The sequence below is a fragment of the Suncus etruscus genome, chromosome 11 (assembly GCF_024139225.1).
Source record: "Suncus etruscus isolate mSunEtr1 chromosome 11, mSunEtr1.pri.cur, whole genome shotgun sequence".
Taxonomy (NCBI): Eukaryota; Metazoa; Chordata; class Mammalia; order Eulipotyphla; family Soricidae; genus Suncus; species Suncus etruscus.
Genome location: NC_064858.1, coordinates 22,181,620 through 22,209,025, shown reverse-complemented (window position 1 = coordinate 22,209,025; position 27,406 = coordinate 22,181,620). Strand labels below are relative to the sequence as shown.

At 42.4% G+C, this 27,406-nt stretch overlaps 1 protein-coding gene and 1 non-coding gene across 3 annotated transcripts; one reads left to right on the top strand and one right to left on the bottom strand.

The window, feature by feature from the left end:
* Positions 1–618: 618 nt before the first annotated feature.
* FGFR1OP2 (FGFR1 oncogene partner 2) lies at positions 619–25,855 on the top strand. 2 transcript variants are annotated; one of them, XM_049783847.1, is made up of 7 exons: positions 619–747; positions 9,090–9,238; positions 11,306–11,423; positions 13,235–13,377; positions 18,339–18,452; positions 22,269–22,382; positions 25,398–25,855. In XM_049783847.1, exons 2-7 carry the CDS (start codon positions 9,104–9,106, stop codon positions 25,536–25,538), a joined length of 765 nt encoding a protein of 254 aa, XP_049639804.1. In that variant the 5' UTR covers positions 619–747; positions 9,090–9,103; the 3' UTR covers positions 25,539–25,855. The 2 variants fall into 2 exon arrangements, with proteins under 2 accessions (XP_049639804.1, XP_049639805.1); XM_049783848.1 differs by lacking the exon at positions 18,339–18,452.
* Positions 10,410–10,622, bottom strand: LOC126023353 (small nucleolar RNA U3). Its single transcript, XR_007500499.1, has one exon. It is a non-coding gene; the product is annotated as a small nucleolar RNA U3 (small nucleolar RNA).
* Positions 25,856–27,406: the final 1,551 nt, after the last annotated feature.

Here is a 27,406-nt window from a genome sequence, read left to right as displayed (position 1 = left end):
AATACGCAGCGCTGGGCCCCAAGCGCGCATGCGTCCTGGCGCGCCACGGCCCCGCCCACCAGCCCTTCCCCTGGCCTTCCCACTGCGCGGAGAAGCCGGGCGCGCCGGTCACAGACCGGCAGTTAGATAAGAGCCGGAAGTGGGGGGGAGGCAGCGCGCCCCGTCCCCTCAATTTCTCCCACACACTCTCCCCGGGAAGGCTTTGCGAACCTCCACAGCCTCCAAGGATCAAACTCGCACGAGGCGCTTCCGCCCCGAGTGTCCCCACACGCCCCTAACTCAATCCCCTCCACTCTAGCCACATTGGTAAAAAATCTCGCGAGACTTTGCGAGAGCATCCGGGACACTTCCTCGAAAGAACCGGACAGGGGCGGGCTAAAGCTGCTAGGCCCCGCCCCCTAGCTAGCTCTTGCGCATGTCCGTGGCGCTCTGTCTAGCCCGAACCGGCCTTTCCCTACGATCACGCGAGAAGAGCGAGATCTTGCGAGATTGAGGCGCGGCTTCCGGAGGCGGCGTTCCGGCCCCGCTTCAAGGATGGCGTCGGCCATCCGGCCGCATCCTCCGCGCGCTGCTGCTGCGGGAGTTCGCTGAAGAACCGCGGCGTCCAGGAGGGCCTAGCCGGCCCGAGTCGCTTCCCCCCGGGGCCTGGCGCGGGCGAGGGGCCGAGCTCCGTGCGGAGGAAGTGGGGAACCGTGGGGTCCGACCCCGCACGCCAGCTCGCTCGACCGGAAGTGCGCGCGGCTGCAGGTTCGCGCGCCGGGCCGGGCGGGGGTCGCGGGGTCGCTGAAGCCACTGGCCTCCCCTCCCCTCCCCTCGGGGTCGCTGCAGCTCCGCCCGGTTGCGCCGCCTCTGGTCCCGCTATACGCCTAGCCGCTTGCTGCCCGTCTCGGGCCCCGGCCCCAGCGCTGTCCACCACCCACCGGCTCTGCCCCCGACTCCGCCTCCCTCCCTCGCTCTCCCCGTCCGATGCGGAGCCCGGTGTAGGTCTTGGTTTTCTCGGAAGGCGTTGGGGGGCTTGGGGTGTGTGTGTGTCTCAGTCCACACCAGTGGCTTGGGTGTCTGTGTGTGTCCGTCCACACCAGGTGGCTTGGATGTGTGTGTGTGTCCATCCACATCCATTGACTTGGCTGTGTGTGTGTGGCCGTCCACATCAGGTGGCTTGGGTATGTGTGTGTGTGTGTGTCCATCCACACCCATTGGCTTGGTTGTGTGTGTGTGTCCATTCACACCGGTGGCTTGGTGTCTGTGTATATGTCTTGGGTGTGTGTGTCTCCGTGTGCACCCGGTGTCTGTGTGTGTATGTGTTCGTGTCCGTCCACACCCATTGGCTTGGGTGTCTGTGTGTGTGTGTCCGTCCACACCAGGTGGCTTGGATGTGTGTATGGGTGTGGGTACATGCGTGTCCGTCCACACCCATTGGCTTAGCTGTGTGTGTGTGTCTTGGATGTGGGTATGTGTGTGTCCATTTACACTTGTGGCTTGGTGTCTGTGTGTATGTCTTGGGTGTGTGTGTCTCCGTGTGCACCCGGTGTCTGTGTGTGTTTGTGTTCATGTCCGTCCACACCCATTGGCTTGGCTGTGTGTGTGTTGGGGTGTGTGTGTGTGTGTGTGTGTCCATCCACACCCGGTGACTTGGATGTGTGTGTCCGTCCATACCAGGTGGCTTGGGTGTGTGGGTGTATGTCCATCCACATCCAATGGCTTGGGGGACTGTGTGTGTGCCCTCCACACCCTGCGTGCTCTGGGATCTCTCCTGGCAGGTCCAGCGCATCATTCTTGGTGCCAGGATCCAACCAGGTGGGCAGGGACTTAACCCCCCTGTACTCTTCTCTCTCCTGCCCTTTATACGCTACTTTCCTGACCCTTAACCATGCATTGCTATTTTCTTTTATAGTTTTGGTTTGTTGGGGTTTTTTTGCCCTTGGGGGTGGCGGCGAGGGCCACACCTGGCATGCTTAGGGATCACTCCTGGCTCTGCACTCAGGAATTATTTCTGGCCGTGCTCTAGGAAATACAGGGATACCGGTGATGGAACCCAGGGCAGTCGCTGCCTGCCAGGTAGACGTCCTTGGACTTGTACTATCCCTCCAGCCCCGTTTCTGTTTTTTCAATGTACCGTATTTTCCGGCATATAAGACGACTTTTTTTTTTCTTTTTTATAAGACGACTTTTGAAACAGAAAAAAGTCAACCGAAAATCGGGGGTCGTCTTAGATGCCGAGTATATCCCGAAAAATGTTTCAATATGCCGCTATCACTATCGAAACGAAAATCGTCTGAATACTGCCACAAACGAATTTTCCAACTCCATCCTGCACCAATCACTGCAAGGCTGCTCGGACCCTCCGCCTCTCTAACTCAGCCAATCCAAGCAGTTTTTTTATGCATGCAGATTAGACAATGTTCTGGACCGAATCTACACTTGTCAAAAGCCTGCTCAGGTTGGCCAGTCAGAGAGAAAGTCTATTACAGTAGAACCTTTGGACCTTTGCTTGTTGTGATTGGCTCACTGTGGTACATGAGCACAGGAACACATGCAGCACAGGAACGTTCTGTCTGATACAGCGAATATAGGCCTAAATCTGTTTTAACTGCAAAATTAGGGGGTCGTCTTAAACGCCCGGCCGTCTTATACGCAGGCAAATATGGTATGTGTTCATGTTGCCTGTAGGAGCTCGCCTAAACAATCCACGAACTGTACTGTTGATAATGAAGACTTGCCAGCTGTACATAAGTGGTCCCAATTTTCCTGTTTCTGTCTAGCTGTGGGATAATGGGTTTGTGAAGAAAGAAGGATGATGTGAATGTCTCATTTCTCTAACCCCTCGTTCTAGTCTCAGCAGCTGGTACTTACTGTCTTCGGTGGGTGTTAGTTTTTCTTTTGTCAGCAGCAGAATGTTCTGAGCCTTCTGCCAAGCACTTGGGTAGTATAGTGGGCGACGATGTGGCTAGTTGGGGAAGGAGTCCTGGTCCCAAAAACACTTCCCTGCGACAGGGTGAGTCATTTTTACATCCATATGGCTCTGAATATCTGCCCACTGTTACTTTTACCTTGAGATTTAATTGACATACAACTGTGTACACCATAAATGAATTTGGTAGGGGCCGGAGCGGTGGCACAGCGGTCAGGTGTGTTTGTTTGCCTTGTGCACGGCTGATCTAGGACAGATCAGGGTTCCATCCCCTGGTGCCCCATATGGTCTCCCAAGCCAGGAGTGATTTCTTAGCATAGCAAGGAGTAACCCGATTGTCACAGGGTGTAGACCAAAACCAAAAAAAAAAGGGCAAAAAAAAATAAATGAATTTGGTTAAATGCTACAAAATGAAGGGCTTTGATTTTGAATTGCCATTTGAGCATAATAATTTTTCTGGGAATAAACATTTATTTTTAAATATTCTAGTCTTTAAGTCATGTGAACTCATAGTCTACTAGTACTAGATAGTATTGTAAAAACTACTTTCTGTTTCAAGGAAACAGCTTTTTTTGTTTGGTTGGTTTTTGGGTCACACCTGGCAGCACTCTTGTTATTCCTGGTTCTGTGTTCAGAAATCGCTCTTGGCAGGCTCAGGGGACTGTGTGTGTGTGTGTGTGTGTGTGTGTGTGTGTGTGTGTGTGTGTGTGATGCCCGGGATATGTGTGTGTGTGTGTGTGTGTGTGTGATGCCCGGGATATGTGTGTGTGTGTGTGTGTGTGTGATGCCCGGGATATGTGTGTGTGTGATGCCCGGGGTGTGTGTGTGTGTGTGTGTGTGTGTGTGTGTGTGTGTGTGTGTGTGTGATGCCCGGGATCGAACCAGAGTTCCGTCCCTGGTCAGCCACATGCAAGGCAAACACCCCTATGGCTGTGATAGCACTCCACCCTAAGGAAACAGCTTTTATTACTTTGCCTCTATGTAGCTTATCTTCAGCAGTCTCCTCTCAAAGTAGCACTGTAGCAGCAGTCATAAGCCTTTGTCTATATTCATTTGGGCCACACTAGATGATCCTGACCACACTTGGGAATCACTCCTGGTAGGGCTCATGTGCTATGCTGGGTGTCAAACACAGAATGACTGGTTGTGAGGCAATGCTCTGTAAGACAAATGCCCTATTTCTCCCCTCCCACCCAGTTTTATTTTTAACAGCTATATTATTTATAATATTCTTTGTGACATCTGAGAAGCATTAGTGAATAAAATTTAAGTTTATTAAAACTCACTTATAATTTATATAAATTTGTAGGAAACTATAAGTACACTTGTTTAGTTAAAACAAGCACTTTATATGTTTAGAAATTATAATTTAACTGGGTCCCTCAAACAGTGCCAGGAGTGACTCCTAAGGAGTGACACAGTAGCAACATCTGTGTCACCTTCATATCTGAACTCAGGCTGACCTGGGCTCCATCCCCAGCTTTTCATATGGTTCCTCAAGCACTTCCAGAAGTAATTCCAGAGTGCAGAGCCAGGAGTAAACCCTGAGCACTGCAAGGTGTGAGTGTGGTCCAACAACTGTTCTCCCACCAAAAACGGATTTTTAATAGAAAAATAAACTTGATTTACATGTTTGAAAAGATTTTTCCTGGGAGTCTTTTAAGAAACTTTTAACGGGGCTGGCGTGATGGCGCTAGAGGTAAGGTGTCTGCCTTGCCAACGCTAGCCTAGGACAGAGCGCGGTTTGTCCCATATGGTCCCCCAAGCCAGGAGTGACTTCTGAGCTCATAGCCAGGAGTAACCCCTAAAACAAACAAACAAACAAAAGAAATGTTTACCGTGAGGGGCTGGAGAGAGAATACAGCGGATAGGTATTTGCTTATATGCAGTTGAGCCATGTTTTATTTCTGGCAGCAGTGGAATATGGTCTTTTAAATGACCCCTGAGTACAACTGCGTGTGGCCCCCAAAATGGGAAAATTATTGTGGAAAATGATTTTCTCTCTTCATCTGCCTATTAGGGGGGCTAGTGGCAGTTTGCACAGGGATTTCAGAAAAAAGATGTCAAGCAAAATGCATACTATGAAGTATTTTTAACTTGTGGTTTCACAAACAGGAAATGAGTTTGCAGGTTATTAGAAACTACCGCTATTCCTATGTGCTATTAGAACTATTCTTTGAATTACTGATGTTTTACAGTTCCTTTCCTCAAGCAGGCCTGTTGTTATTAGTAATTAAATTTAAATATAGTTAATTTTGATAGTATTTTCTTTTTTTTGTTTGTTTGTTTGTTTGTTTTTGGGTCGCTCCTGGCAGGCTTGGGGGACCATATGGGATGCCAGGATTCGAACCACCGACCTGCATGCAAGGCAAACACCTTACCTCCATGCTATTTCTCCAGCCCCTAATAGTATTTTCTTGTGTAACATGTATTTTGTTTGTTTGTGAGCCATACCCAGCAGTACTCAAGGCTTACTCCTGGTGGTGCTTGAGTGACTATACATAGTGCTGGGGATTGAACTAGAACTGGCAGTGCAAGATAAGCACTCCTACATCCTGTGCACTCTGACCCTGGGTTTTTTTTGTTTTTTTTGTTTTTTTGGTTTTTGGTTTTTGGGCCACACCCGGCGGTGCTCAGGGGTTACTCCTGGCTCTGCTCAGAAATAGCTCCTGGCAGGCACTGGGGACCATATGGGACACTGGAATTCGAACCAACCACCTTTGGTCCTGGATCGGCTGCTTGCAAGGCAAACGCCGCTGTGCTATCTCTCCGGGCCACTGGGATTTTTTTTTAATGGATGTTTTAATTGTAACTTCAGAAGCCTATCAGGTAACATTTATTTTCTGTGAAGCCTAATTAAAATGAAAATAAAGCTTTAAATATTCCAAATGTTTTTTGTTCATGTCTTTGTTTACCCTCTGACGTTCCATGCTGACTTGAAATGCCCTTTGTTTTTTGGTTTTTGATTTTTGGGTCACACCTGGCAACGCTCGGGTTACTCCTGGCTCTGTGCTCAGAAATTGCTCCTGGCCGGCTCAGGGGACCTTATGGGATGCCAGGATTCAAACCACCAATCTTCTGCATGAAAGGCAAATGCCTTACCTCCATACTATTTCTCCAGCCCCTTGAAGTGCCTTTTTTAATATCTTAGTATTCCCAGTGAAGGTGATTTGCTTTGTTTTTCTGCCAGGTTTGACCAGGATGATTTTTTTTTAATAGGTAAAAGCAAACATGATTCTGAGAGATAGCAGATCTTATAGGCAGGGTGCCAGTCTGAGGATCAGGTAATCATTCTGATTGGGTCAGATCTTATCCATGGTAGTTTCAGTATTCATGCCATGTTTTCCATCCCAGAAAGACAGGCCAGACTTGAAGTATAGTATACAATTTGAACTTTCTTTTTTGATTTGTTATGATTTTATCATTTTATATGAATGCCTCTTGTAAACAAGGATATTCAGTAAAAACCATTTATCTTTTAATTAATCTTTAAAAAAATTTTTTTGTTTAGGGCCCCACACCTAGCCTTGTTCAGAATTTACTACTAGCTTATGCCTGAGATTACTCCTGGTGGGAGAGACCTTTTGTGGTGCTGCAGATTGAACTCAGGTTTACTGTGTGCAAGATAAGCATTTTTCCATCTTTCTGGCCCTGAGATTATTTTTAACTGTTTTGTTTTGAGGTGTAAGCATAAAAATTAAAGAACTGGGGCTGGGGCTCGGAGAGATAGCACAGCGGTGTTTGCCTTGCAAGCAGCCGATCCAGGACCAAAGGTGGTTGGTTCGAATCCCGGTGTCCCATATGGTCCCCTGTGCCTGCCAGGAGCTATTTCTGAGTAGACAGCGAGAAGTAACCCCTGAGCACCGCCAGGTGTTGCCCAAAAACCAAAAAAAAAAGTGGGGCTAGAGTGATGGCGTGTAGTGGTAGGGCGTTTGCCTTGCATACTGCTGATGCAGGATGGACCACCATTTGATCCCCAGGAGGCCCATATGGTCCCCCAAGCCAGAAATGATTTCTGAGCACATAACCAGGAGTAACTCCTTAGCATCACTAGGTGTGGCCCAAAAATTAAAAAAAAAAAAAATCTATTGACTTATTATATGCTTTGTTTTCTAGAATTCTTTTTTTCAGTTTTTGGTTTTTGGGTCACACCCGGCGGTGCTCAGAGGTTACTCCTGGCTGTCTGTTCAGAAATAGCTCCTGGCAGGCACGGGGGACCATATGGGACACCGGGATTCGAACCAACCACCTTTGGTCCTGGATCGGCTGCTTGCAAGGCAAACGCCGCTGTGCTATCTCTCCAGGCCCTAGAATTCTTAAAACATCATTTATGGGTGTTTTGGGTGGTTTTTTGGGTTTTTTTTGGTCACACCCGGTGGCTCTCAGGAATTCTTCCTGGCTCTGGGTGGGTTCAGAAATCACTCCTGGCAGGGTGGGGGATAATATAGGATGCCGGGATTCGAACCACTGCCCACCGCCCTTGCTGGGCCGGATGGTGCCCTGATTCTGTCAGGAGTGACTTCTGAGCGCAGAGCCAGAAGTAACCCCAGAGCACTGCTGGGTGTGGCCCCAAAACCTAAGTAAATAAATAAATAGAAGAACAAACAACCATCCTGAGACAAATACTGGCTCCCAGAGTCCTTTGAACTTCAGGAAGAAGTTGATAGAGCATGACAAAGAGATCCTTGGAGCTGGCCTTCGTGATTGCTGTCTAAGGTCAGCCACGCAGACAGGACTTAGGGAGGAGCTTACAGGCAAAGATGGATAGTCCTTGGCTGCAAAAGACAGACTGAGTCTATGAGCACCAGTTAGGGAGTGCCCTCATGCAGAGCAGCTTTTACAAGTGTAAACTGTACTCTTTCCCTAACCTGAAATATAGCTTGTCTGGAAATGCTTGCTATATATTATACTTTTTTGTTTGTTTTGTTTGTTTAGTTCGTCTTGGGGCAATACCCGGCAGTGCTTAGGTGTTATTCATGCCTCTGCACTCAGGAATTATTTTTGGTATTGCTTGGGGGTCCAAATTGGATGCCAGGGATCAAACTCAGGTTATCCATGTTCAATGTAGGGGCCAGTGAGGTGGCGCTAGAGGTAAGGTGTCTGCCTTGCAAGCGCTAGCCAAGGAAGATCTGTGGTTCTATCCCCGGCTCCATATGGTCCTCCCAAGCCAGGGGCAATTTCTGAGTGCTTAGCCAAGAGTATCCCTTGAGCATCAAATGGGTGTGGCCCCAAAAAAACAAAACAAAAAAAAAATCAATGCAAATGCCCTACCTGCTGTGCTACTGCTATGACCCACTATATGTTACACTTTAATATCTTTATTTAAACACCATGATTACAAACATGGGTTTCAGTCATAAAAAGAACACCCCCCCCTTTCACCAGTGCAACATTCCCATCACTAATGCCCCCATCTCCTTTGTCCCCTACCCCCCAGCTTGTATTCTAGCAGGCATTCTGCTTCTCTTACTCATTAACATTATTGTGGTCATTCTCTTAACTGCATTCACCACGCTTTGTGGTAAGCTTCATATTGTGAGCCGGTCCTTCTGGCCCTCATCTCTGGGCATTATGTGTATGTTATACTTTTAAGAAGTTTTATAAATTCATTTTTGTCACAGAAGTTATTGGATGTTTTTTCTTTCAGACAGAGACTAAATGAAGCTAAAGAAACATCTGGATCTGCCAGGAATGATTCCTGAGTGCAGAGCCAGAAGTAGTCTCTGAGCACTGCCAAGTGTAGCTTAAAAGACAAACAAAAAGAAATACCTAGCGTAGTCTCCATCTTAGGTATCTCCTGCCTCTCTGAGATATATACTCTTAGTTTTGCCTCTCTGAAGAAATACTTTTTCTCTCTTCGATATGTATTTCTCTCCCTCATCATATTTCTCTAAAACTTCATATGGGGGGGGGGTGTGATTGGCATGTGGTTCGTGGTAGAACTCATTCATGCCTTGGAGCTGTAGGGCACTGGTTTCAATCCCCAGAACCACACACACACTTAGATACCACACCAGGGAGAAAACTTAATGGCCAGGGATCTCTGGGCTCCTGCACACTGCTGGTGGGGGTGGGGGCTGTTCCTCTTTAAATCCCTTCCCCCGAAAAAGAAAACCTACCTTTGAAATAAGATGGTGTGCTGGCTTTGTTTGAGTCTTGATTTTAATTTTAATTACAGGAATTTCTTCAGAAATGAGTTGCACAATTGAGAAGGCCCTTGCTGATGCCAAAGCTCTGGTTGAAAGGCTGAGAGATCATGACAATGCAGCAGAGTCACTTATTGAGCAGACCACAGCGCTCAATAAGCAGGTCGAAGCCATGAAGCGGGTCAGACTTCTTTCTTCTTGTTGTTTCCTTTTTAAAATAGTCACTGACATTTATATGTGGTTTGAACTGAGAAGTGATGCTTAATTTTTCCTTTTAAAATATTCTCTACACTTTTAAAATAGGTTGACTTATGTTTCCTCCTTTTTGAATAAGAATTTTATTTTGGGCGCTGGAATAAAAGCAAGTGGGCACTTGCCTGCACTACCAGAGTTAGATTCCTGCCACCCCATATTGTCCCCTTAGCTCCACCAAAATTCATTCCTAAACAGAGTCAGGAATAAGCCCTGATAATCTACAGTTTTGGCTCCAAAACCAAACCAGTAGCAGGTGTTGGAGATTATATAGACACATTATGACCATCCCTGATTATGAATGGGACCATGAATAATACAGCTGTTATTAGCCAATAGTCTGGCACATCCTTGGCGTAATCAAACGCAATTTTAGTTTTGATTTTTGGGCCCCATCTGGTGGTGCTCAGAGCTTGCTCCTGGTTCTGCAATCAGGAATCTTTACTGGAGGTGTTGGGGGTCATAGTGTGTTGGGGATCAAACCAGCCCCTTGCCCACTGTGCTACCTCTCCTACCCTGCTGATATTTTTGTGTTTAAGATCATTCTAATGGTTGTGAAATTGTAATGCACTCTTTCATTGAATTGCTTCCCCTTCAAGGTGTTAAGCATCACTATAGGCGCTTACTAGCTATCTACATAGCTATATTTTTAATAGAGAAGTGTATCCTTTTTTTTTGTTGTTGTTGTTTTTTTTAAAGGCTTTTGAGCCCCACAAAGTGGTGCTCAGGGATTACACCTGACTGTGAATCAGGGATTACTTCTGTTGGGCTGAAGGCACTAGGGGGTGCCAGTGATCAATCTAGGGTGAGCCATATACAAGGCAAACTCCCTACCCACAGTGACTGTCTTTATGGGAGAAGTATATCTTTAAATCTTTTTTTTTTGTTTGTTTTCCCTCTCTAGCTTACATAATTGACACTAAAAATTCAAGGTGTGAAACTAGTGATTTGGTAAATGTATGTGTTTGGAAATGATTACTAGAGTAAGATTAGTTAACAAAACTGCCACTTTACATGTATGCATATGATGAGAATATTTAAGATTAACTTTTGTCCCAAATTCCTGCTTAGGTTTTTTTGTTTGTTTGTTTGTTTGTTTTACCACTCAGATTGCATCCTCTCCTTCTACCCTTTGCAAAGGAAAGGGAGAACGATCATCAATGGCCAAAGGTGGTCACAGAAGATATACTTAGAGCTGGCTTCATGCTCAGGGAGGACGCTCTGGCTCCTCCTCGTGGCTTTGGGTGCTCTACACGATCAGAGAAACTTCTCTAGTCACATACTATAGAAATGATCCCTGAAAATACACTCTTCCTGCTTAGTTTTTTTAAAATAGAACTTTACGGGCCCGGAGAGAGAGCACAACGGCGTTTGCCTTGCAAGCAGCCGATCCAGAGGTGATTGGTTCGAATCCCGGTGTCCTATATGGTCCCCCGTGCCTGCCAGGAGCTATTTCTGAGCATACAGCCAGGAGTAACCCCTGAGCAACGCTGGGTGTGGCCCAAAAACAACAACAACAAAAAAGGAACTTTACCCTTTTTTTTAAGTCTGTATGTAATGTTAGGACGTAGTAATTGTGATGATCAGACAAAAGAAATGGTGGGGAGGCCTGGCGATATAGCACAGTGGTAGGGCATTTTCCTTGCACGCAGCTGACCCAGGACAGAGAGTGGTTCCAATCCCAGCATTCCTGTGTCTGCCAGGAGCGATTTCTGAGCGCAGAGCCAGGAGTAACCCCTGAGTGCTGCCAGGTGTGACACAAACACAAACAAAAAATGGTGGGGAGACAAAACTGTACCTGTATACTAAATATCTTCTCTCCTACCAACTTTGAAGCATGGATAATATTAACTGTTGCCATTATCCTATTATTATTGGGTTGTAAGAACTCCATATATATATTCTAAAAACTATACTCTGTATAGTTTTACTCACATATGATATGTTTTACTCACATATTTTCTCTCCACATGTTGTTCTTCCATCTTCATATTAGTATCAGGAAGAAATTCAAGAACTGAATGAAGTTGCAAGACATCGACCACGGTCCACATTGGTTATGGGAATCCAGCAAGAAAATAGACAAATCAGAGAACTGCAGCAAGAAAACAAAGGCAAGATATTTTATCACTACATAGAGCAAAGCAAGAAGAAAACATCTGCAACTGATGTTTTCAAAGTAGGGAAATAGCGAGCTAAATTTAATTTTGGACATTAATTTCATTTCAATCCCACATATTTGTCAAATATATTTCTCCTATTCTAACCTATATATGTGTAGTCTTTGCATTGAGATTATCTTAAATTCTTACTCTCAATACTCAGTTGGTGCCATTATTATCATCTACTAAATAACTCAGCTTCACTGCTTTGTAGTCCCAGACCCAGCTGTAGTTTTCTCTCTTGCTTGCATTGTCTAACCTAACTGGTCTTTCATTACAGTTTCTCCCTCTCTAATTGATCTTCATTAAAGTCATCGGATTGATTTTCAAAAGTATATTTTATTAGTTTCTTTTGCTTTAGAACTTTATTGTGAAGCCCAGAGAGATAGTACAAGAGCGCATTTGTCTTGCACATAGCTGACCTGAGTTCAATCCCTGGCCCACTGTGAGGTCCCCAAGTCCTTCTGTGAGTGATCCCTAACACAGTCAGGAGTAAGTCCTGAGCATATCTGAGTGTGACACCAAAATGCCAGAACAATAAAAACAAAGCCCTTCTGTTGTATTTGTAGTTTTTTATGAGACCATCTCTCTCCATTCCAAATCTTTTATTGTGAAGCTGTTTATTCCATGAAATGCTGACTCTTGTCATCCGAATTTGTGTCCAGACACACTTCAAAGTATCCTCTACCCCCAAAACATTCCAGCCTCCTACTTAAAAATGCCCTTTCCTTAATTTTCAACTCAGGAATGCAAATCTATATTAGCATTACACTTCTATGAAGCTTTTATTACTTTCTTCTCTTCTCCTTCTTCCTGTTTTTATGTGTTTGATTCTTTGTTTTGTGAATTTGAGGGAATGACAGGGAGACATACCTGGTGGTGCTTAGAGCTCAGGAATCATTTGTTTGGTTTTGGTTTTGGTTTTTGGGCCACACTCAGTGACTCCTGCTATGCACTCAGAAATTGCTCCTGACTTGGGACCATATGGGACATTGGAGATCGAACCCAGGTCCGTCCTGGGTCAGCTGCGTGCAAGACAAACGCCATTCCACTGCGCTACCGCTTCGGCCATATGAATCATTCTTGATGGGCTCGGGACACCATATGGGATACTGGATCCTTTGTACTATCTCTTAGGCCCTAGAATGTTAGTATTGAATGTCACTTCTCTCTGTACTCACGCATGCTATAAGTTATGAACTTTTTTCCACTAGATTCTAAGATCTGTCATCTTTTGGTACTGCACAGAGTGTTATCTGACCAGTGTTGTTCAGTAAAGGTTGAAATTTTGATTCTCAAAAATGGTTTAAAATGGTCATTTAAAAAAACTAATACATGTGTCCATTAGATGTTCTTTATTTCTGTATAGCAACATTTTTACATGTAGTTTTTTTATTCAAATACCCTTTTAAACTAAGGATGTAGCTCTGGGGTAGAGTGATTCTTAGACTGTATGAGACTCTGGGTTCACTCTCTAGCACAGGCACACAAAACACTTTCGGTGTGCTCAAGGGACCATATGGGATGCCAGGGATGGAACCTGGGTAGGCTGCATATAAGGCAAGCACTGCTGTTGCTCTGGCCCCACAAAAACATTTTAAATTCGTTCTGTTTCCCTTCCCTTTCCTTCTATCCAGAAACCACAGACATACTTGGTTGTGGTGCTCACACAAATGCAGTACATTAGTTATTTTTTAATAGCTATGATGTGGAAGAGAATTAATTTAACTCATTTGAATAAAATATACTGTTACTCTTGCTAGAATTACGTACATCCCTAGAAGAACATCAGTCTGCCTTGGAACTTATAATGAGCAAGTATCGAGAACAAATGTTTAGACTGCTAATGGCTAGCAAAAAAGATGATCCAGGTATAATAATGAAGTTAAAAGAGCAGCACTCCAAGGTAATCCATTCTGTAACTATAATGTGAAATGGAAAAGAGGAACAGTTGGTTCACTTGTTTGTTTTATTTAATTACAGATAACTGAGATATCTGTCATCAAATACTACTTCTCTTTGACATTCTCTACCTTTCCTCATTTTCTCATTTCTTGTTATGTATCATTTACTGTTTGATTTTTTTCTTATTTGGGAAGTAAAGGTAAGTCTGTTCATTTCAAAATAATTTTATATGAATATTTTTAAGAAATATTTCTAATTTGTGCGTTGACGTTGTTGTAAAAATTTGAAATGCTAAAACTTTTTAAAATTATGCTCTCTACCCTCAAAATATATCAGGTAACACTACTTTTTAAAAACGACTGAGATAGGGGCCGGAGATGTACCCAAAGGTAAGGCATTTGCGTTAGACACAGAAGGATGGTGATTCGAATCCTGGCATCACATATGGTCCCCCAAGACTCTCAGGAGCGATCTTTGAGCGCAGAGCCAGGAGTAACCCCTGAGCACTGCCGGCTGTGACCCAAAAACCAAGAAGAAAAAAACTGAGATAGATAGAAGTCAGAGTCAGTGGTTTGTTTTGTTTTGTTTTTTCTGTTTATTTTGTCAGATCCCTGTATCTGCTCTTTTTTGTGTTTGTCCCTTATTTGCTATAATTGCTGGAAAAAGTAGAATCATGTTTTCTTTTTTTTTTTTTTTTTTTTTTTTTTTTGGTTTTTGGTTTTTTGGGCACACCCATTTGACGCTCAGGGGTTACTCCTGGCAATGTGCTCAGAAATCGCCCCTGGCTTGGGGGGACCATATGGGACGCCAGGGGATTGAACCGCGGTCCGTTCCTTGGCTAGCGCTTGTAAGGCAGACACCTTACCTCTAGCGCCACCTTCCCAGCCCCTTCTTTTTTTTTATTTGGTTTTTTGGTCACACCCAGCAGCGCTCAAGAGTTACTCCTGGCTCTACGCTCAGAAATTGCTCCTGGCAGGCTCAGGGGACCATATAGAATGCCAGGATTTGAACCACCATCCTTCAGCATGCAAGGCAAACGCTTTACCTCCGTGCTACCTCTCCGGCCCCAGAATTATGTTTTCTATTTATGCTTTGTTTTTTGTTTTGTTTCGTTTGCTTTTCGACCACACCCAGCGATGCTCAGAGATTAGTCCTTGCACTTCACTCGCCCTACCAGGCTCAGGGGTGCCAGAAAATCGAACCCAGGTTCATCCCATATCGGCCGCATGCAGGGCAAATCCCCTACCGTTGTGCTGTTGCTCCAGCCCCCATATATATGCTATTTTTTTTTGTGAGGGTGTTGGGTCACACCTGGTGTCACTTGGGTTACTCCTTGCTCTGTGCTCAGAAATTGCTCCTGGCAGACTCAGGTACCATGTGGGATACCTGGGTTTGTCCCAGGTGGGCCTGATGCAAGGTATATGCCCTACCCACTGTACTATCACTCTGGCCTTCTATTTATACTTTGTAAACTGTATTTTTTTTATAATTTTTATTTTGTGTAAACTGTATTTTAACTATCCTGACATGAAATGCATTTAAATTTAAAAAAAAAATTTTTTTGAGTCACACCCGGCATCGCTCAGGGGTTACTCCTTGCTCTGTGCTCAGAAATCACTCCTGGCAGGCTCGGGGGACCATATGGGATGCCAGGATTTGAACCACCGACCTTCTGCATAGAAGGCAAATGCCTTACCTCCACGCTATCTCTCCAGCCCCAAAATATTTCTAACAAATAATATCCTTTATAAAAGGCTAAATATTTCTTGTAGAAATATCGTGGGTGAGAGACACAGGTATTCATTTACAAGGACCCAGGTTTGATCCCTGGCTTCTTCTCAACTAATGAAGGACGATCCAGCCCTCGAACTGAAGCATTAGCCCATAGGCTGAGTGTTGCTGAACATGCCCCTGAACTATTGCTTAGAGGGGCTTCCCAAAATGAAACTTTCTTATATCTTAGAAGTTGATATTAAGAGTAGAAGTGGGGGCCGGGCGGTGGCGCTGGAGGTAAGGTGCCTGCCTTACCTGCGCTAGCCTAGGAGACGGACCGCGGTTCGATCCCCCGGCGTCCCATATGGTCCCCCAAGCCAGGAGCGACTTCTGAGCGCATAGCCAGGAATAACCCCTGAGCGTTACCGGGTGTGGCCCAAAAACCAAAAAAAAAAAAAAAAAAAAAAAAGAGTAGAAGTGATGGGCCTGGAGAGATAGCACAGTGGTGTTTGCCTTGCAAGCAGCCGATCCAGGACCAAAGGTGGTTGGTTCGAATCCCGGTGTCCCATATGGTCCCCCATGCCTGCCAGGAACTATTTCTGAGTAACCCCTGAGCAATGCCGGGTGTGGCCCAAAAACCAAAAATAAATAAATAAATAAGAGCAGAAGTGATAGCACAGCAGGTAAGGTGTTTGCCTTGCATGTATCTCACCTGGGTTTGATCCGCAGCATCCCATAATATGGTCCCCCGAGCACTACCAGTAGTAATTTCTGAGTGCAGAGCCAGGAGTAAGCCCTGAGCACTACCGGATATGGCTGGTATTAGAAGCCATGTGCCAAGTAGTAATGTAATAGGGGCCGGAGTGGTAGCATAGTGGTAGAGCATGCGGCTGACCTAGGATGGACATGGGTTCGATCCCTAGCATCCCATAAGGTCCCCCAAGCCAGGAGCGATTTCTGAGTGCAGAGCCAGGAGTAACCCATGAGCATCATCAGATATGACCCCAAAAACAAAACAACAAAAAAAGTAGTAATATAATAAATGCAGGGTTACTGTGATCCACTTAAATGGGATATATTTATATTTAAATTATTTAAATATATATTTAATGGGAATTTTATGCATATAAAATTTATTTTTCATAAGATTTATAAAGCATTTAAATTAAAATACATACCTGGCTCTGTTTTTATTTTCTGAGGTACAAAGATTAGTTGACTTCAAATTACTAGTAAAATAATATAATCTTGGGGCCCGGAGAGATAGCACAGCGGTGTTTGCCTTGCAAGCAGCCGATCCAGGACCAAAGGTGGTTGGTTCGAATCCCGGTGTCCCATATGGTCCCCCATGCCTGCCAGGAACTATTTCTGAGTAACCCCTGAGCAATGCCGGGTGTGGCCCAAAAACCAAAAATAAATAAATAAATAAGAGCAGAAGTGATAGCACAGCAGGTAAGGTGTTTGCCTTGCATGTATCTCACCTGGGTTTGATCCGCAGCATCCCATAATATGGTCCCCCGAGCACTACCAGTAGTAATTTCTGAGTGCAGAGCCAGGAGTAAGCCCTGAGCACTACCGGATATGGCTGGTATTAGAAGCCATGTGCCAAGTAGTAATGTAATAGGGGCCGGAGTGGTAGCATAGTGGTAGAGCATGCGGCTGACCTAGGATGGACATGGGTTCGATCCCTAGCATCCCATAAGGTCCCCCAAGCCAGGAGCGATTTCTGAGTGCAGAGCCAGGAGTAACCCATGAGCATCATCAGATATGACCCCAAAAACAAAACAACAAAAAAAGTAGTAATATAATAAATGCAGGGTTACTGTGATCCACTTAAATGGGATATATTTATATTTAAATTATTTAAATATATATTTAATGGGAATTTTATGCATATAAAATTTATTTTTCATAAGATTTATAAAGCATTTAAATTAAAATACATACCTGGCTCTGTTTTTATTTTCTGAGGTACAAAGATTAGTTGACTTCAAATTACTAGTAAAATAATATAATCTTGGGGCCCGGAGAGATAGCACAGCGGTGTTTGCCTTGCAAGCAGCCGATCCAGGACCAAAGGTGGTTGGTTCGAATCCCGGTGTCCCATATGGTCCCCTGTGCCTGCCAGGAGCTATTTCTGAGCAGACAGCCAGGAGTAACCCCTGAGCACCGCTGGGTATGGCCCAAAAACAACAACAACAAAAAAACACAAATAATATAATCTTTAAAAACTCAAAATGTACTCTGGTCAACAACCTGAGTATTAAGTTATTTCACCTATCTTCAATAATCTGTCTAGTACGCTCTAAAGAAGAGGCTACCTTGATGAGCAGTTTTTCTTATTTTTACAATTCATTCCCCCATTACAATTCATTTCCCCTGGTAAAATGAAACAGTTCTTAAGATAGCTATAGACCATCTATTTCCCTTGTATAGATTGAATTCTTCATATAAATGCTGAGTCTTGCCCTCTATAGAAATAGCTGTTCAGTTAATTGTTATTAATTCTGACTAATACATATTAATGTTTGTGATTTTGATTTTTCCCAAAAAGGATACACTGAAATCAATTAAAATCTCATTAGCACGTATACTGGCTTAGTTATTACAATGGGATGAATGAATAAATAAGTTCCCATTACTCTGCAATAGTCATTTGGAATGTGATGAGTGATACATACCAAATGGTCCAATGCCAGGTAAACTGTGATGAATCCTAAAGTGGAGAATGAGGAGTTATTATTGTTAGATTGCTAGAGAAGCAAAATGAGTCATTCATGAGAAGACTCTGGTAGTGTCAGAGAAAGGAAGAAAATTCCTTCAGATCCATCTCCTGAAATTCTTATTGGGGGATGTGCATGCACAGGCAGGAAAGGGGTGAGGATGGAGAGAAAAGTAATTCCAAAGTGTGTGCAGGTCTGAGTGCTATGATATGCCTCAACACAAAAGATTTTTAATACCTTTACGATCGCAGTATTTTGGAGGAAAAGATCTTTCAAGATACAGTGTCAGAACTGTGCCCTCACTAAAGGGGTTTTTGAGCACACATTTAAAGCATTAAAAGTTTTAGAAGAACTCATTTTCAACCAAATACTCGTTTTTACATTATTTTTTAAAAGATACCTTTTTGGAAATGTTAAAATAACAAACATTTCAAACAGTTGGCTAACACGCATGAACTAACACTCAGTCAAGTCTGAAAAGTACGGATAATATCCGTATTAACACTTTAATGGCTCTGTGCTACAGATTGACATGGTACACCGTAACAGCTCCGAAGGGGTCTTCCTTGATGCATCTCGGCACATCCTTGAAGCACCTCAGCATGGACTGGAGAGGAGGCACTTGGAAGCGAATCAGAATGTACAATAAATAAAACACTCAACTTTGGGGTTGTGGACAGAGCAGGGGCTTTTTAAAAAAGTTTTTACATTGAGTTTTCCTCCTAGATTAAGTTAGGAAATGAATGAAATTGCTTCAAAGAATGCTTTTAGTAATCATGTAAAAACATTCATGCAGAAAACTTGTAGTCTGTCATAATTTTGTGATGACGGTTTATTTAAGGTCTATTTAATCTATAATGCAGATCTACTTAAGATCTTCAGGGTTGGTTGGTTATTGTTAGCTTGGGGGCTTTTCTTTTTTTTCTTTGGGGAGAAGATGGGGGACATACTCATAATTGCTTAGGACTTTCTCCTGGTTCTGTACTTGGAGGGGACCTGATGTGGTGCTGGGGATCTCACTGGGTTGCCAGCATGCAAAGTAAGCACCTTACATTCTGTACTGTTTCTCTATTTTGAGATTTGGAGATTTTAAAGGTTGTCATATTTTTGTTTCTTGTGTTGGGTATTGAAAAGTTTTAGTAACTTTTAGAGCCAGGGAGATAGTTCAGATGTCAAGTGTGAATGCAAGAGACTTAGATCAGTTCTCTCATGATCTCCCTCAGGCACCACACAGAGTACGCCCCTAAACTAAAATATAAAATCTATAGCACACATGCTCAATCTCCAACTGGGCATCAAAGGATAATCACTTGAATCTGATTTAAAATTTTTTGTTTAATTCAACCAGGTTAAGTGGACTATTTAAATTGGGTCAAGAATTTGTAGTCCTTTAAAGTTTGAGCTAACACAAAGAATTTCAAGTGACTTTTTTTTTCAGGTATTTTAAGGTTATAATATACTTACCATAGCCTTTATAATTTTTAGGTCTTTATTAAAGTTGAAGTAACCCTTAGCAAAAGTTATAAATGAAAACCATCTTAAGGCATGTGTCCGGCTGACCTGGGTTTGCTCCTCAGCTCCCATATGGTCCACTGAGCACCACTAGAAGATATTCCTGAGTGTAATGTCAGGAGCCAATTTCTGAGCGTTGCTGGGTGCTGGGTATGGCTCAAAAACAAAAAACAGTATTTTTATTATCTTCTATTTAAAATTCAAACAATTATTTGCTTCTTGTCTAGTCTTTAACCTAGTCAGTACTCTAGCATACTAAATCATAAGCTAAGAAAGCTGCAGATATTCAGAAATGTTTTGTTTTTGTTGTTGGGAAGGGTTGGGATTTAGTTTCTTTGACCATGCACAGTAAAAGACCACACAATGGGCTGCTCTATACCTGTGCACCAAGGTCACTCCCTGTAGGGTTCAGGGAACCTGACACTGCCAGGGGCTCAAATCCGAGCCTCTCCATGCAAAGCCTGAGCTCCAGCTCTGTCCAGCCCAGGTATTTGAGTTTTACTCCATACCCTTCCTCCAGTTGCCACTGCAATTAGCTATAGAAAACTTGCTTTTAGGCCTTAGGCTGCCTTTACAGAGGAAGAGATTTGATCCTTTTTTTCTTTTAACCATTGTAGTACTTAATGGATGTTTATCTTGATAATAATGTTTGCTATTATAATGGAAACCAGGCTTTAAGTTTGAACTAAGATAAAAGCTTCTGCTTTTTTAATTATTATTTTTATTGATCTCCATGAATTACAAAGTTACATTGTTTCAACAGCAAGCCTGAAAGCAATATTCTTGATAGTGCTGCCCACTCAGAAGACACCAGCTATAGGTGGCCACTGAGTATTTGAAGTGTCACTATTGCAGCTAAAGAGTTAACTTGTTAATTGTTAAAAAAAAAAATCTGATCCTAAGTTAAGTTGGCCTAAGTTAAAATATGAAGCTTCCCCCTTTTTTGGGGAGTGGGCACATTCAGTGGTACTCAGGGATTACTCTGGGTTGTGCTGGGGCTTGGAGACTATATGGGATTCCAGAGATCAAACTCTGATAAGTGCCTTACCTACTGTCCTATTTCTCTGACCTTGTTAAGTTTTTTTTTTTTTTTTTTTTTTTTTTTTTTTTTTGTGGTTTTTGGGTCACACCCGGCAGTGCTCAGGGGTTATTCCTGGCTCCAGGCTCAGAAATTGCTCCTGGCAGGCACGGGAGGACCATATATGGGACGCCGGGATTCGAACCGATGACCTCCTGCATGAGAGGCAAACGCCTTACCTCCATGCTATCTCTCCGGCCCCTGACCTTGTTAAGTTTAAATGAAACACTTTATTAACAGACCATGCTTACTTTTTTGTATCTTCCTGCATATTAGTTTTGTAGAGGTTCCCCCATCAAAAAACGTAAAGGTGCAGTTGTTGGTTAAGCAATTCTAAACATATTGCTCACTAAATATATTCCTATTATTTTGTAATTAAGTTTGGGGGATCCCATTCAAATACATGTTACAAATAAAGTACTTAAACTTACACAAGAACTTAAAGAGAATAAATGTTTATTAGAACTATTACATATGTTCAGGTTTGACCTGAATAAAATAACTCAATAATTCATGAATGATAGTTTGTAAAAAGCATTCACTAAAAAAATATTAATAGCTCATAGGTAACATATCAGACATATATCTGATGTCCTGGTTTCAAGAACTGCACACCCTTCTTAAAATGGAGAAGGCATTTGCCTTGCACGAAACCTTTTTGTGTTCCATCCCTAAATTCCACCCAGACTGACCCCTAAGCACTGCTGGGTGTGGCCCAGAAAACAACAGTCAATACCCCCCCAAAAAAACCTGTTCTCATTTCTGCTATTAAACATTTTTGTTTCTTTTCATTTGACAGCTCCTTGAAATCAGAATAGGCTTTTTTCCTTTTAGCCAACAATGCTTAGTGCATTGTAACAAAAAGTTAAGATGGGCTGTTTTAACAACTGTAGTCGCCTATTTCAGACTGAAATTTTTTTTGAGCTGTTTGTGAGGCAATTAAATATATTAATGTTTAAAAGAAGAAAAATTTTTATTAAATATATTAATATGTGTTATGTACCAAACACTAAATAATTGGCACATAAAAAATTCCTGTTCTAAGTAATGATCATAAACTAATAAAGGTTCTAGATTGGCTAGAGGCCAAATTTTTAAGATTGGATAATATAAAAAGGATTTATAATTTATGAAGATTTCAGCAAGGAAAAGAGATCAGATATATCAGCAATGTTTTTTCCCATTACTTAGATTAGAAGTGTATATGGGGGGCCGGGCGGTGGCGCTAAAGGTAAGGTGCCTGCCTTGCCTGCGCTAGCCTTGGACGGACCGCGGTTCTATCCCCCGGTGTCCCATATGGTTCCCCCAAGCCAGGAGCAACTTCTGAGCACCTAGCCAGGAGTAACCCCTGAGTGTTACTGGGTGTGGCCCAAAAACCAAAAAAAAAAAAAAAGAAGTGTATATGGGAACAGAAGAAAAGGGGTCTAGAGTGATAACACTATGGGTAGATCATTTGCCTTATACATGGCCCATCCAGATTTAATTCCTGGCATCCCATTTGGTCCCCTGAGCTTTTCAGGAGTGATTGCTAAGTGAAAAACCAGGATTAACTCCTGAGCATTGCTCGGTATGGCCCAAAAACAAGAAGAAGAAGAAGAAAAAAAAAGTGATTAATGTGAAATCTGAGTATTAATCTTGCTAGTGGGTTTTGGTTATGTTGTGCTCCTTATTCTAATCCTGACAAATCTGATTTTAAGTTTACATTCATGATCAGTCTGTATTCTCATAAATGCTGAAATATTTCATTCATATCAAGTGCCCCCATACAGGTTGTATAAAAAGGAGAGGATCCAGAAATAAAAAAATATATATATATATGTAAAGTATTTCACTAATTTACAACATCCATCTTTTTTTTCCCCCCAGGAGTTACAGGCTCATGTTGACCAAATCACTGAGATGGCAGCAGTAATGAAGAAGGCGATTGAAATTGATGAGCAACAAGGTTGCAAGGAACAGGAACGGATATTTCAACTTGAAGTAAGTTTTAGTTGTAAATGTAGTGAAAACTATATACCAAGGGATGTTTATACTTATGAGAATATATACCACTTGTAAAGCATGTGGGTATGTACTACGTGGGCAGTGTACAAACACATGTGTAAATACATTCCCATAGTCAGGAAACTGGCAGTATTCCCTTTTTTTTTGGTTTTGGTTTTTGGGTCACACCCAGCAACAGTCGGGTTATTCCTGCCTCGGGGGACCATATGGGATGCCGGGAATCGAATCGGGATCTGTCCAGGTTTGACCGCATGCAAGGCAAACGTCCTACCACTGTGCTATCACTCTGGCCCCGGCAGTATTATTATTATTATTATTATTTTTGGTTTTTGGGCCACACCTGTTAGTGCTCAGGGGTTACTCCTGACTATGCTTTCAGAAATCACTCCTGGCTTGGAGGAACCATGTGGGACGCCGGGTGATCGAACCACGGTCTGTCCTAGGCTAGTGTTCGCAAGGCAGACGCCTTATCTCTAGCACCATCGCTCAGGCCCCAGGCAGTATTATTCTTTTTTTTTTTTTTTTTTTTTTTTTTTTGGTTTTTGGGCCACACCCGGTAATGCTCAGGGGTTACTCCTGGCTTTGTGCTCAGAAGTTGCTCCTGGCTTGGGGGACCATATGGGACACCGGGGGATCGAACTGCGGTCCGTCCAAGGCTAGAGCAGGCAAGGCAGGCACCTTACCTTTAGCGCCACCTTACCTTTAGCGCCACTGCCCGGCCCCAAGGGCAGTATTATTCTTTTTTTTTTTTTTTTTGGGTTTTTGGGTTTTTGGGTCACACCTGGCAGTGCTCAGGGGTTATTCCTGGCTCCAGGCTCAGAAATTGCTCCTGGCAGGCACGGGGGACCATATGGGACGCCGGGATTCGAACCGATGACCTCCTGCATGAAAGGCAAACGCCTTACCTCCATGCTATCTCTCCAGCCCGGCAATATTATTCTTAATGGAGTTACGGGCCTACTGTATGGTGCAGGACCACTTCTTAGTAACTCATGAATCTGCAGTCAGTACAGCCTCATACTATGAACTGAGAAAATTTATTTGGGATATTATATAGCTTTATTAATAAGTCAGTATTTATCCAATTAAGCAATTTTTTGTGTGTGTGGTTTTTGGGTCTCACCCGGCAGTGGTCAGGGGTTACTCCTGGCTCCATGCTCAGAAATTACTCCTGGCAAGCACGGGGGACCATATGGGACGCCGGGATTCGAACTGATGACCTTCTGCATGAAAGGCAAATGCCTTACCTCCATGCTATCTCTCCGGCCCCAATTAAGCAATTTTAAGAATTTCTTTATTCTTTATAATCACTACACTGATGCAGTTGTGATGATTTTATCTATAATATTATTTAGATGTTCATTTTGTAGAAAACATAAAACCTTTTATCATGGCTAGAGAGATAGTACTGCCGGTAGTGTGTTTGCCTTGCACACAACCAACCAGAGTTAAATTCCCATTATCCCATATGGTCCTACCCCATGTACTCTAGGAATAATTCCTGATCACAGAATCTAGACTAATCCCTGAGCATTGGCAGCTGTCCCCTCCATCCCTACCTCAAAAAGAAACTTATTTTGTCTATCCTTTATCTCAAAGTGACTGACTAAAATTGGGAGAACAGACTTTATGCTCTGAAATTTTCATAAGAAATATTAGTGTGATGGCTGGAGCGATGGCACAGTGGTAGGGTGTTTGCCTTGCACACAGCCAATCCAGGATGGACCTTGGTTTAATCCCTGCCATCCCATATGGTCTCTCTAGCCAGGAGCGATTTCTGAGCACACAGCCAGGAGTAATTGAGAGTCACAGAGTGTGACCCAAAAACCAAAAACAACAAAGAAACATTGGTGTGAAACTTACAAGGGTTGTTACTGATTTTCTCTAAATATACAGTACTCTCATGCTTCATATCAGAATCAAGAACTCTGTTTCAGTAAAGAGCCAAAGAGTAAGTATTTTAGACTTTACCAACTGCTCTTTGTTTCAGCTCAAAACACTGTACCAAAGGGACAGGAGAGATAGCAAAATGGTAGGGCATTTGCCTTGCATGCAGAAGGAAGTTTGAGTCCCCACATCCTATATGGTCCCCTGAGCCTGCCGGGAGCAATTTTTGAACATAGAACCAGGAGTAGCCCGAGTGCTGCCGGATGTCATGCAAAAAACAAAACAAAAAAAAAGCCAAGCAGAGAAGAAAGTTTGGGTTTCACTTAATTGGAGGGAAATTTGATTCATAGTAGCATACTGCAAACTGATCTCCTTCTTTATACCATTGAAACTTTGAAAGGAAGAATGAAGACAGTGGTAGAGAATCAGTCACAAAATTATTCTCAAATGTCTGCAATTTTCTTGCAGTACATATATAATTGGGAAGGGAGAGGTGCAGATCATTTATCATTGTTAGATTTGGTTATTTACTTTGCTTAAAAATATCTACCTATTCTTTCACATGAGGAAGCAGACTGGATGTGTCCTCTGGGCTTTACATGAAATTAATGAAAGTAGTGAAATATGAAGACATTCTAGTTGCTATTGATACGTATAAGCCATGTGCCATTTTCTTTTTATTTTATTTTATTTATTTATCTATTTATTTTTGGGTTTTGGGTCACACCCGGCAGTGCTCAGGGGTCGCTCCTAGCTCTGCTCAGAAATCACTCCTGGCAGGTTTGGGACCATATGGAATGTCAGGATTTGAACCACCATCCTGCATGCAAGGCAAATGCCTTACCTCCATGCTCTCTATCTCTCTGGCCCTCGTTTTCTTGTTTTATATTGTGACTCTAAACAAGGCCATTTCTGACCTACATGAATCAGGAAGTTTTGCAAATACCAAACATGACCTCTGCTCAGATCTCTAGACCCCAGAAACCAGTGTCTGTGTCCTCAGGACCTCCACTACTTTTAGTGTGTACTTCTTACCTGTGTCTTCCACACATTGATCTTTTATTAGGAAATGTTTGTGACAGCATCTTTTTGTTTGCCTTCCAGCAAGAAAACAGAGGCTTAAGAGAGATCCTTCAGATAACTCGAGAGTCATTTCTGAACCTTCGGAGAGATGAGGGGTCGGAGAGTACATCTTCACTGTCAGCTTTAGTGACCAGCAGTGACATGAGGCTGCGAGAGAGCTAAAGACAGTATGATGCTGCCATACATGCTCACTCTGGCCAGCCATCTGGAGGGCAAGCAGCCTCCCTCAGCTCCACTACACTATGTACAGTGCAGTGATGACTTTAGGAAACAACCACCAAAAAAGGGAGGGGAGCATGGATATTGGTTTGACACACTCCAAAACCACTGGAATTTAAAATTTCAACCTTAGTTCATTGGTGAACAGCTGAGTTGAAGATTTACAGTGGCTACTAAACTTAGCAAGAGCTTTCAGTAGGTATCCTGGATTTTTGGATAAATGTGAATATTCCCAGCAAGTGATTGAAAATTCATAAAAATTACCCCCCCCTAAAATAAAAACTTTACCACAGTTTTATGAATGGAAGATCTTTGTGCTGACTTTTATCCTTATTTGGTGTCATAGTTAACATAGCTTATATGCCACCTGTCATGTAATAATTGCCTGTGTATCTTCCCATTCCAATATTTGTCAAAAGAAAATCCCATTGTATTAAAGCCTTTAAAAATGTTTAGGTACCCTAAGCAATAGGTAACTTAATTTTGGCTAATCTATAATTAATACTCAGTTGATAATTTCCACAACTGATTTAAGTAGATGAAATATTTCAGGAATGAAAGAAAAGGAATACTTTCTAAGAAAGAAGATCTTATAAAGACGTATGTAGTAGGTTAAACTACCCCATTTGAAAGAATAAGTTTTGGTTCTTTGCTTCCTCTTTAAGGATTATGTAACTCGATTATATGTTTTATATAGGAAGCTAGCTATGGTAATTTTGAAATAAAGTAGGCATTCCTCCAGCTTGTAGGAAAAAAATTTTAACTTACTCGAGATAAGGAAAAAAGATACAATTTGGAGGGTGGGACACATACCTGACGGTGTTTAGGGTTTACTCCTGGTTCTATGCTGAAGTATCATTCCTGGGAGAGCTTGGGGTCCATATTCAATGCCACCAGAGGATTGGACCTATATTGGCTATGTGCAAAGCCAGCTCCCTACCTGCTGTTCTATTGTTCTGGCCTCTGGATCTATTCTTAATCTTTACCTATTCTTCATAGTGTATCAAAAATAGAAAACTTGAAAATTTTTGAGTATTTTATGTTTAACAAAATATAAATCCAGGGCTAGACGGATAGTACTAGGCTCTTACCTTGCACAAAGCTGACCTTGATTGATTCCTGGCACCATAAATAGCTTCCCCAGTCCAAGGATGATCCTGGAACACAAGTACGTGAGGGTCAAAAAAAAAAAATACATAATGTGTGCAAAATTTTTTAATCCCCCAGAAATCAAAATGTTCCTTCTAATTATGAAATTTAACATTTAACATTTTCCTCTAATTTGTGGTAATTATATAAGGATCTTTTATAAAATTAGTACAATAGAGAAATGTTGCTTTTATGTATATGATTTGTTAAAGAAACTATTTGACAAGGTAATTTTTATGTATAATTTATATTTTAATAAAAATCTAAACTATTCACTTCAGAATTTTTGACTTTAGTTTGGATTGACTGAGGTGGATGGGACTAATTGACCAGAAAATGCTAATGACCCAGTCATGAAAATTTTTTTTCTCATTTAGAGGCCTTAATTGGTATTTTATAAACAATGACATTTCTTGTTTCTAAACTTTTCTATTAGCTTTTTGAACAGTAGCCCCTCATTTAATGGCACATCCATTTATATATATATATATAGTTTTTAAGCCCAGGTCAATTAAAATAAGCTACAAAATTGAGATTACGTCAGGCAATTCATTGAGGCACTTTTATTAAAGTATTAGTTGAAATTATTTTAATAAAGAATGTTAGTTTATTCTTGATCTTGCTTGGTGTTTATAAAATATTTACTTTGTTATATGGTAACT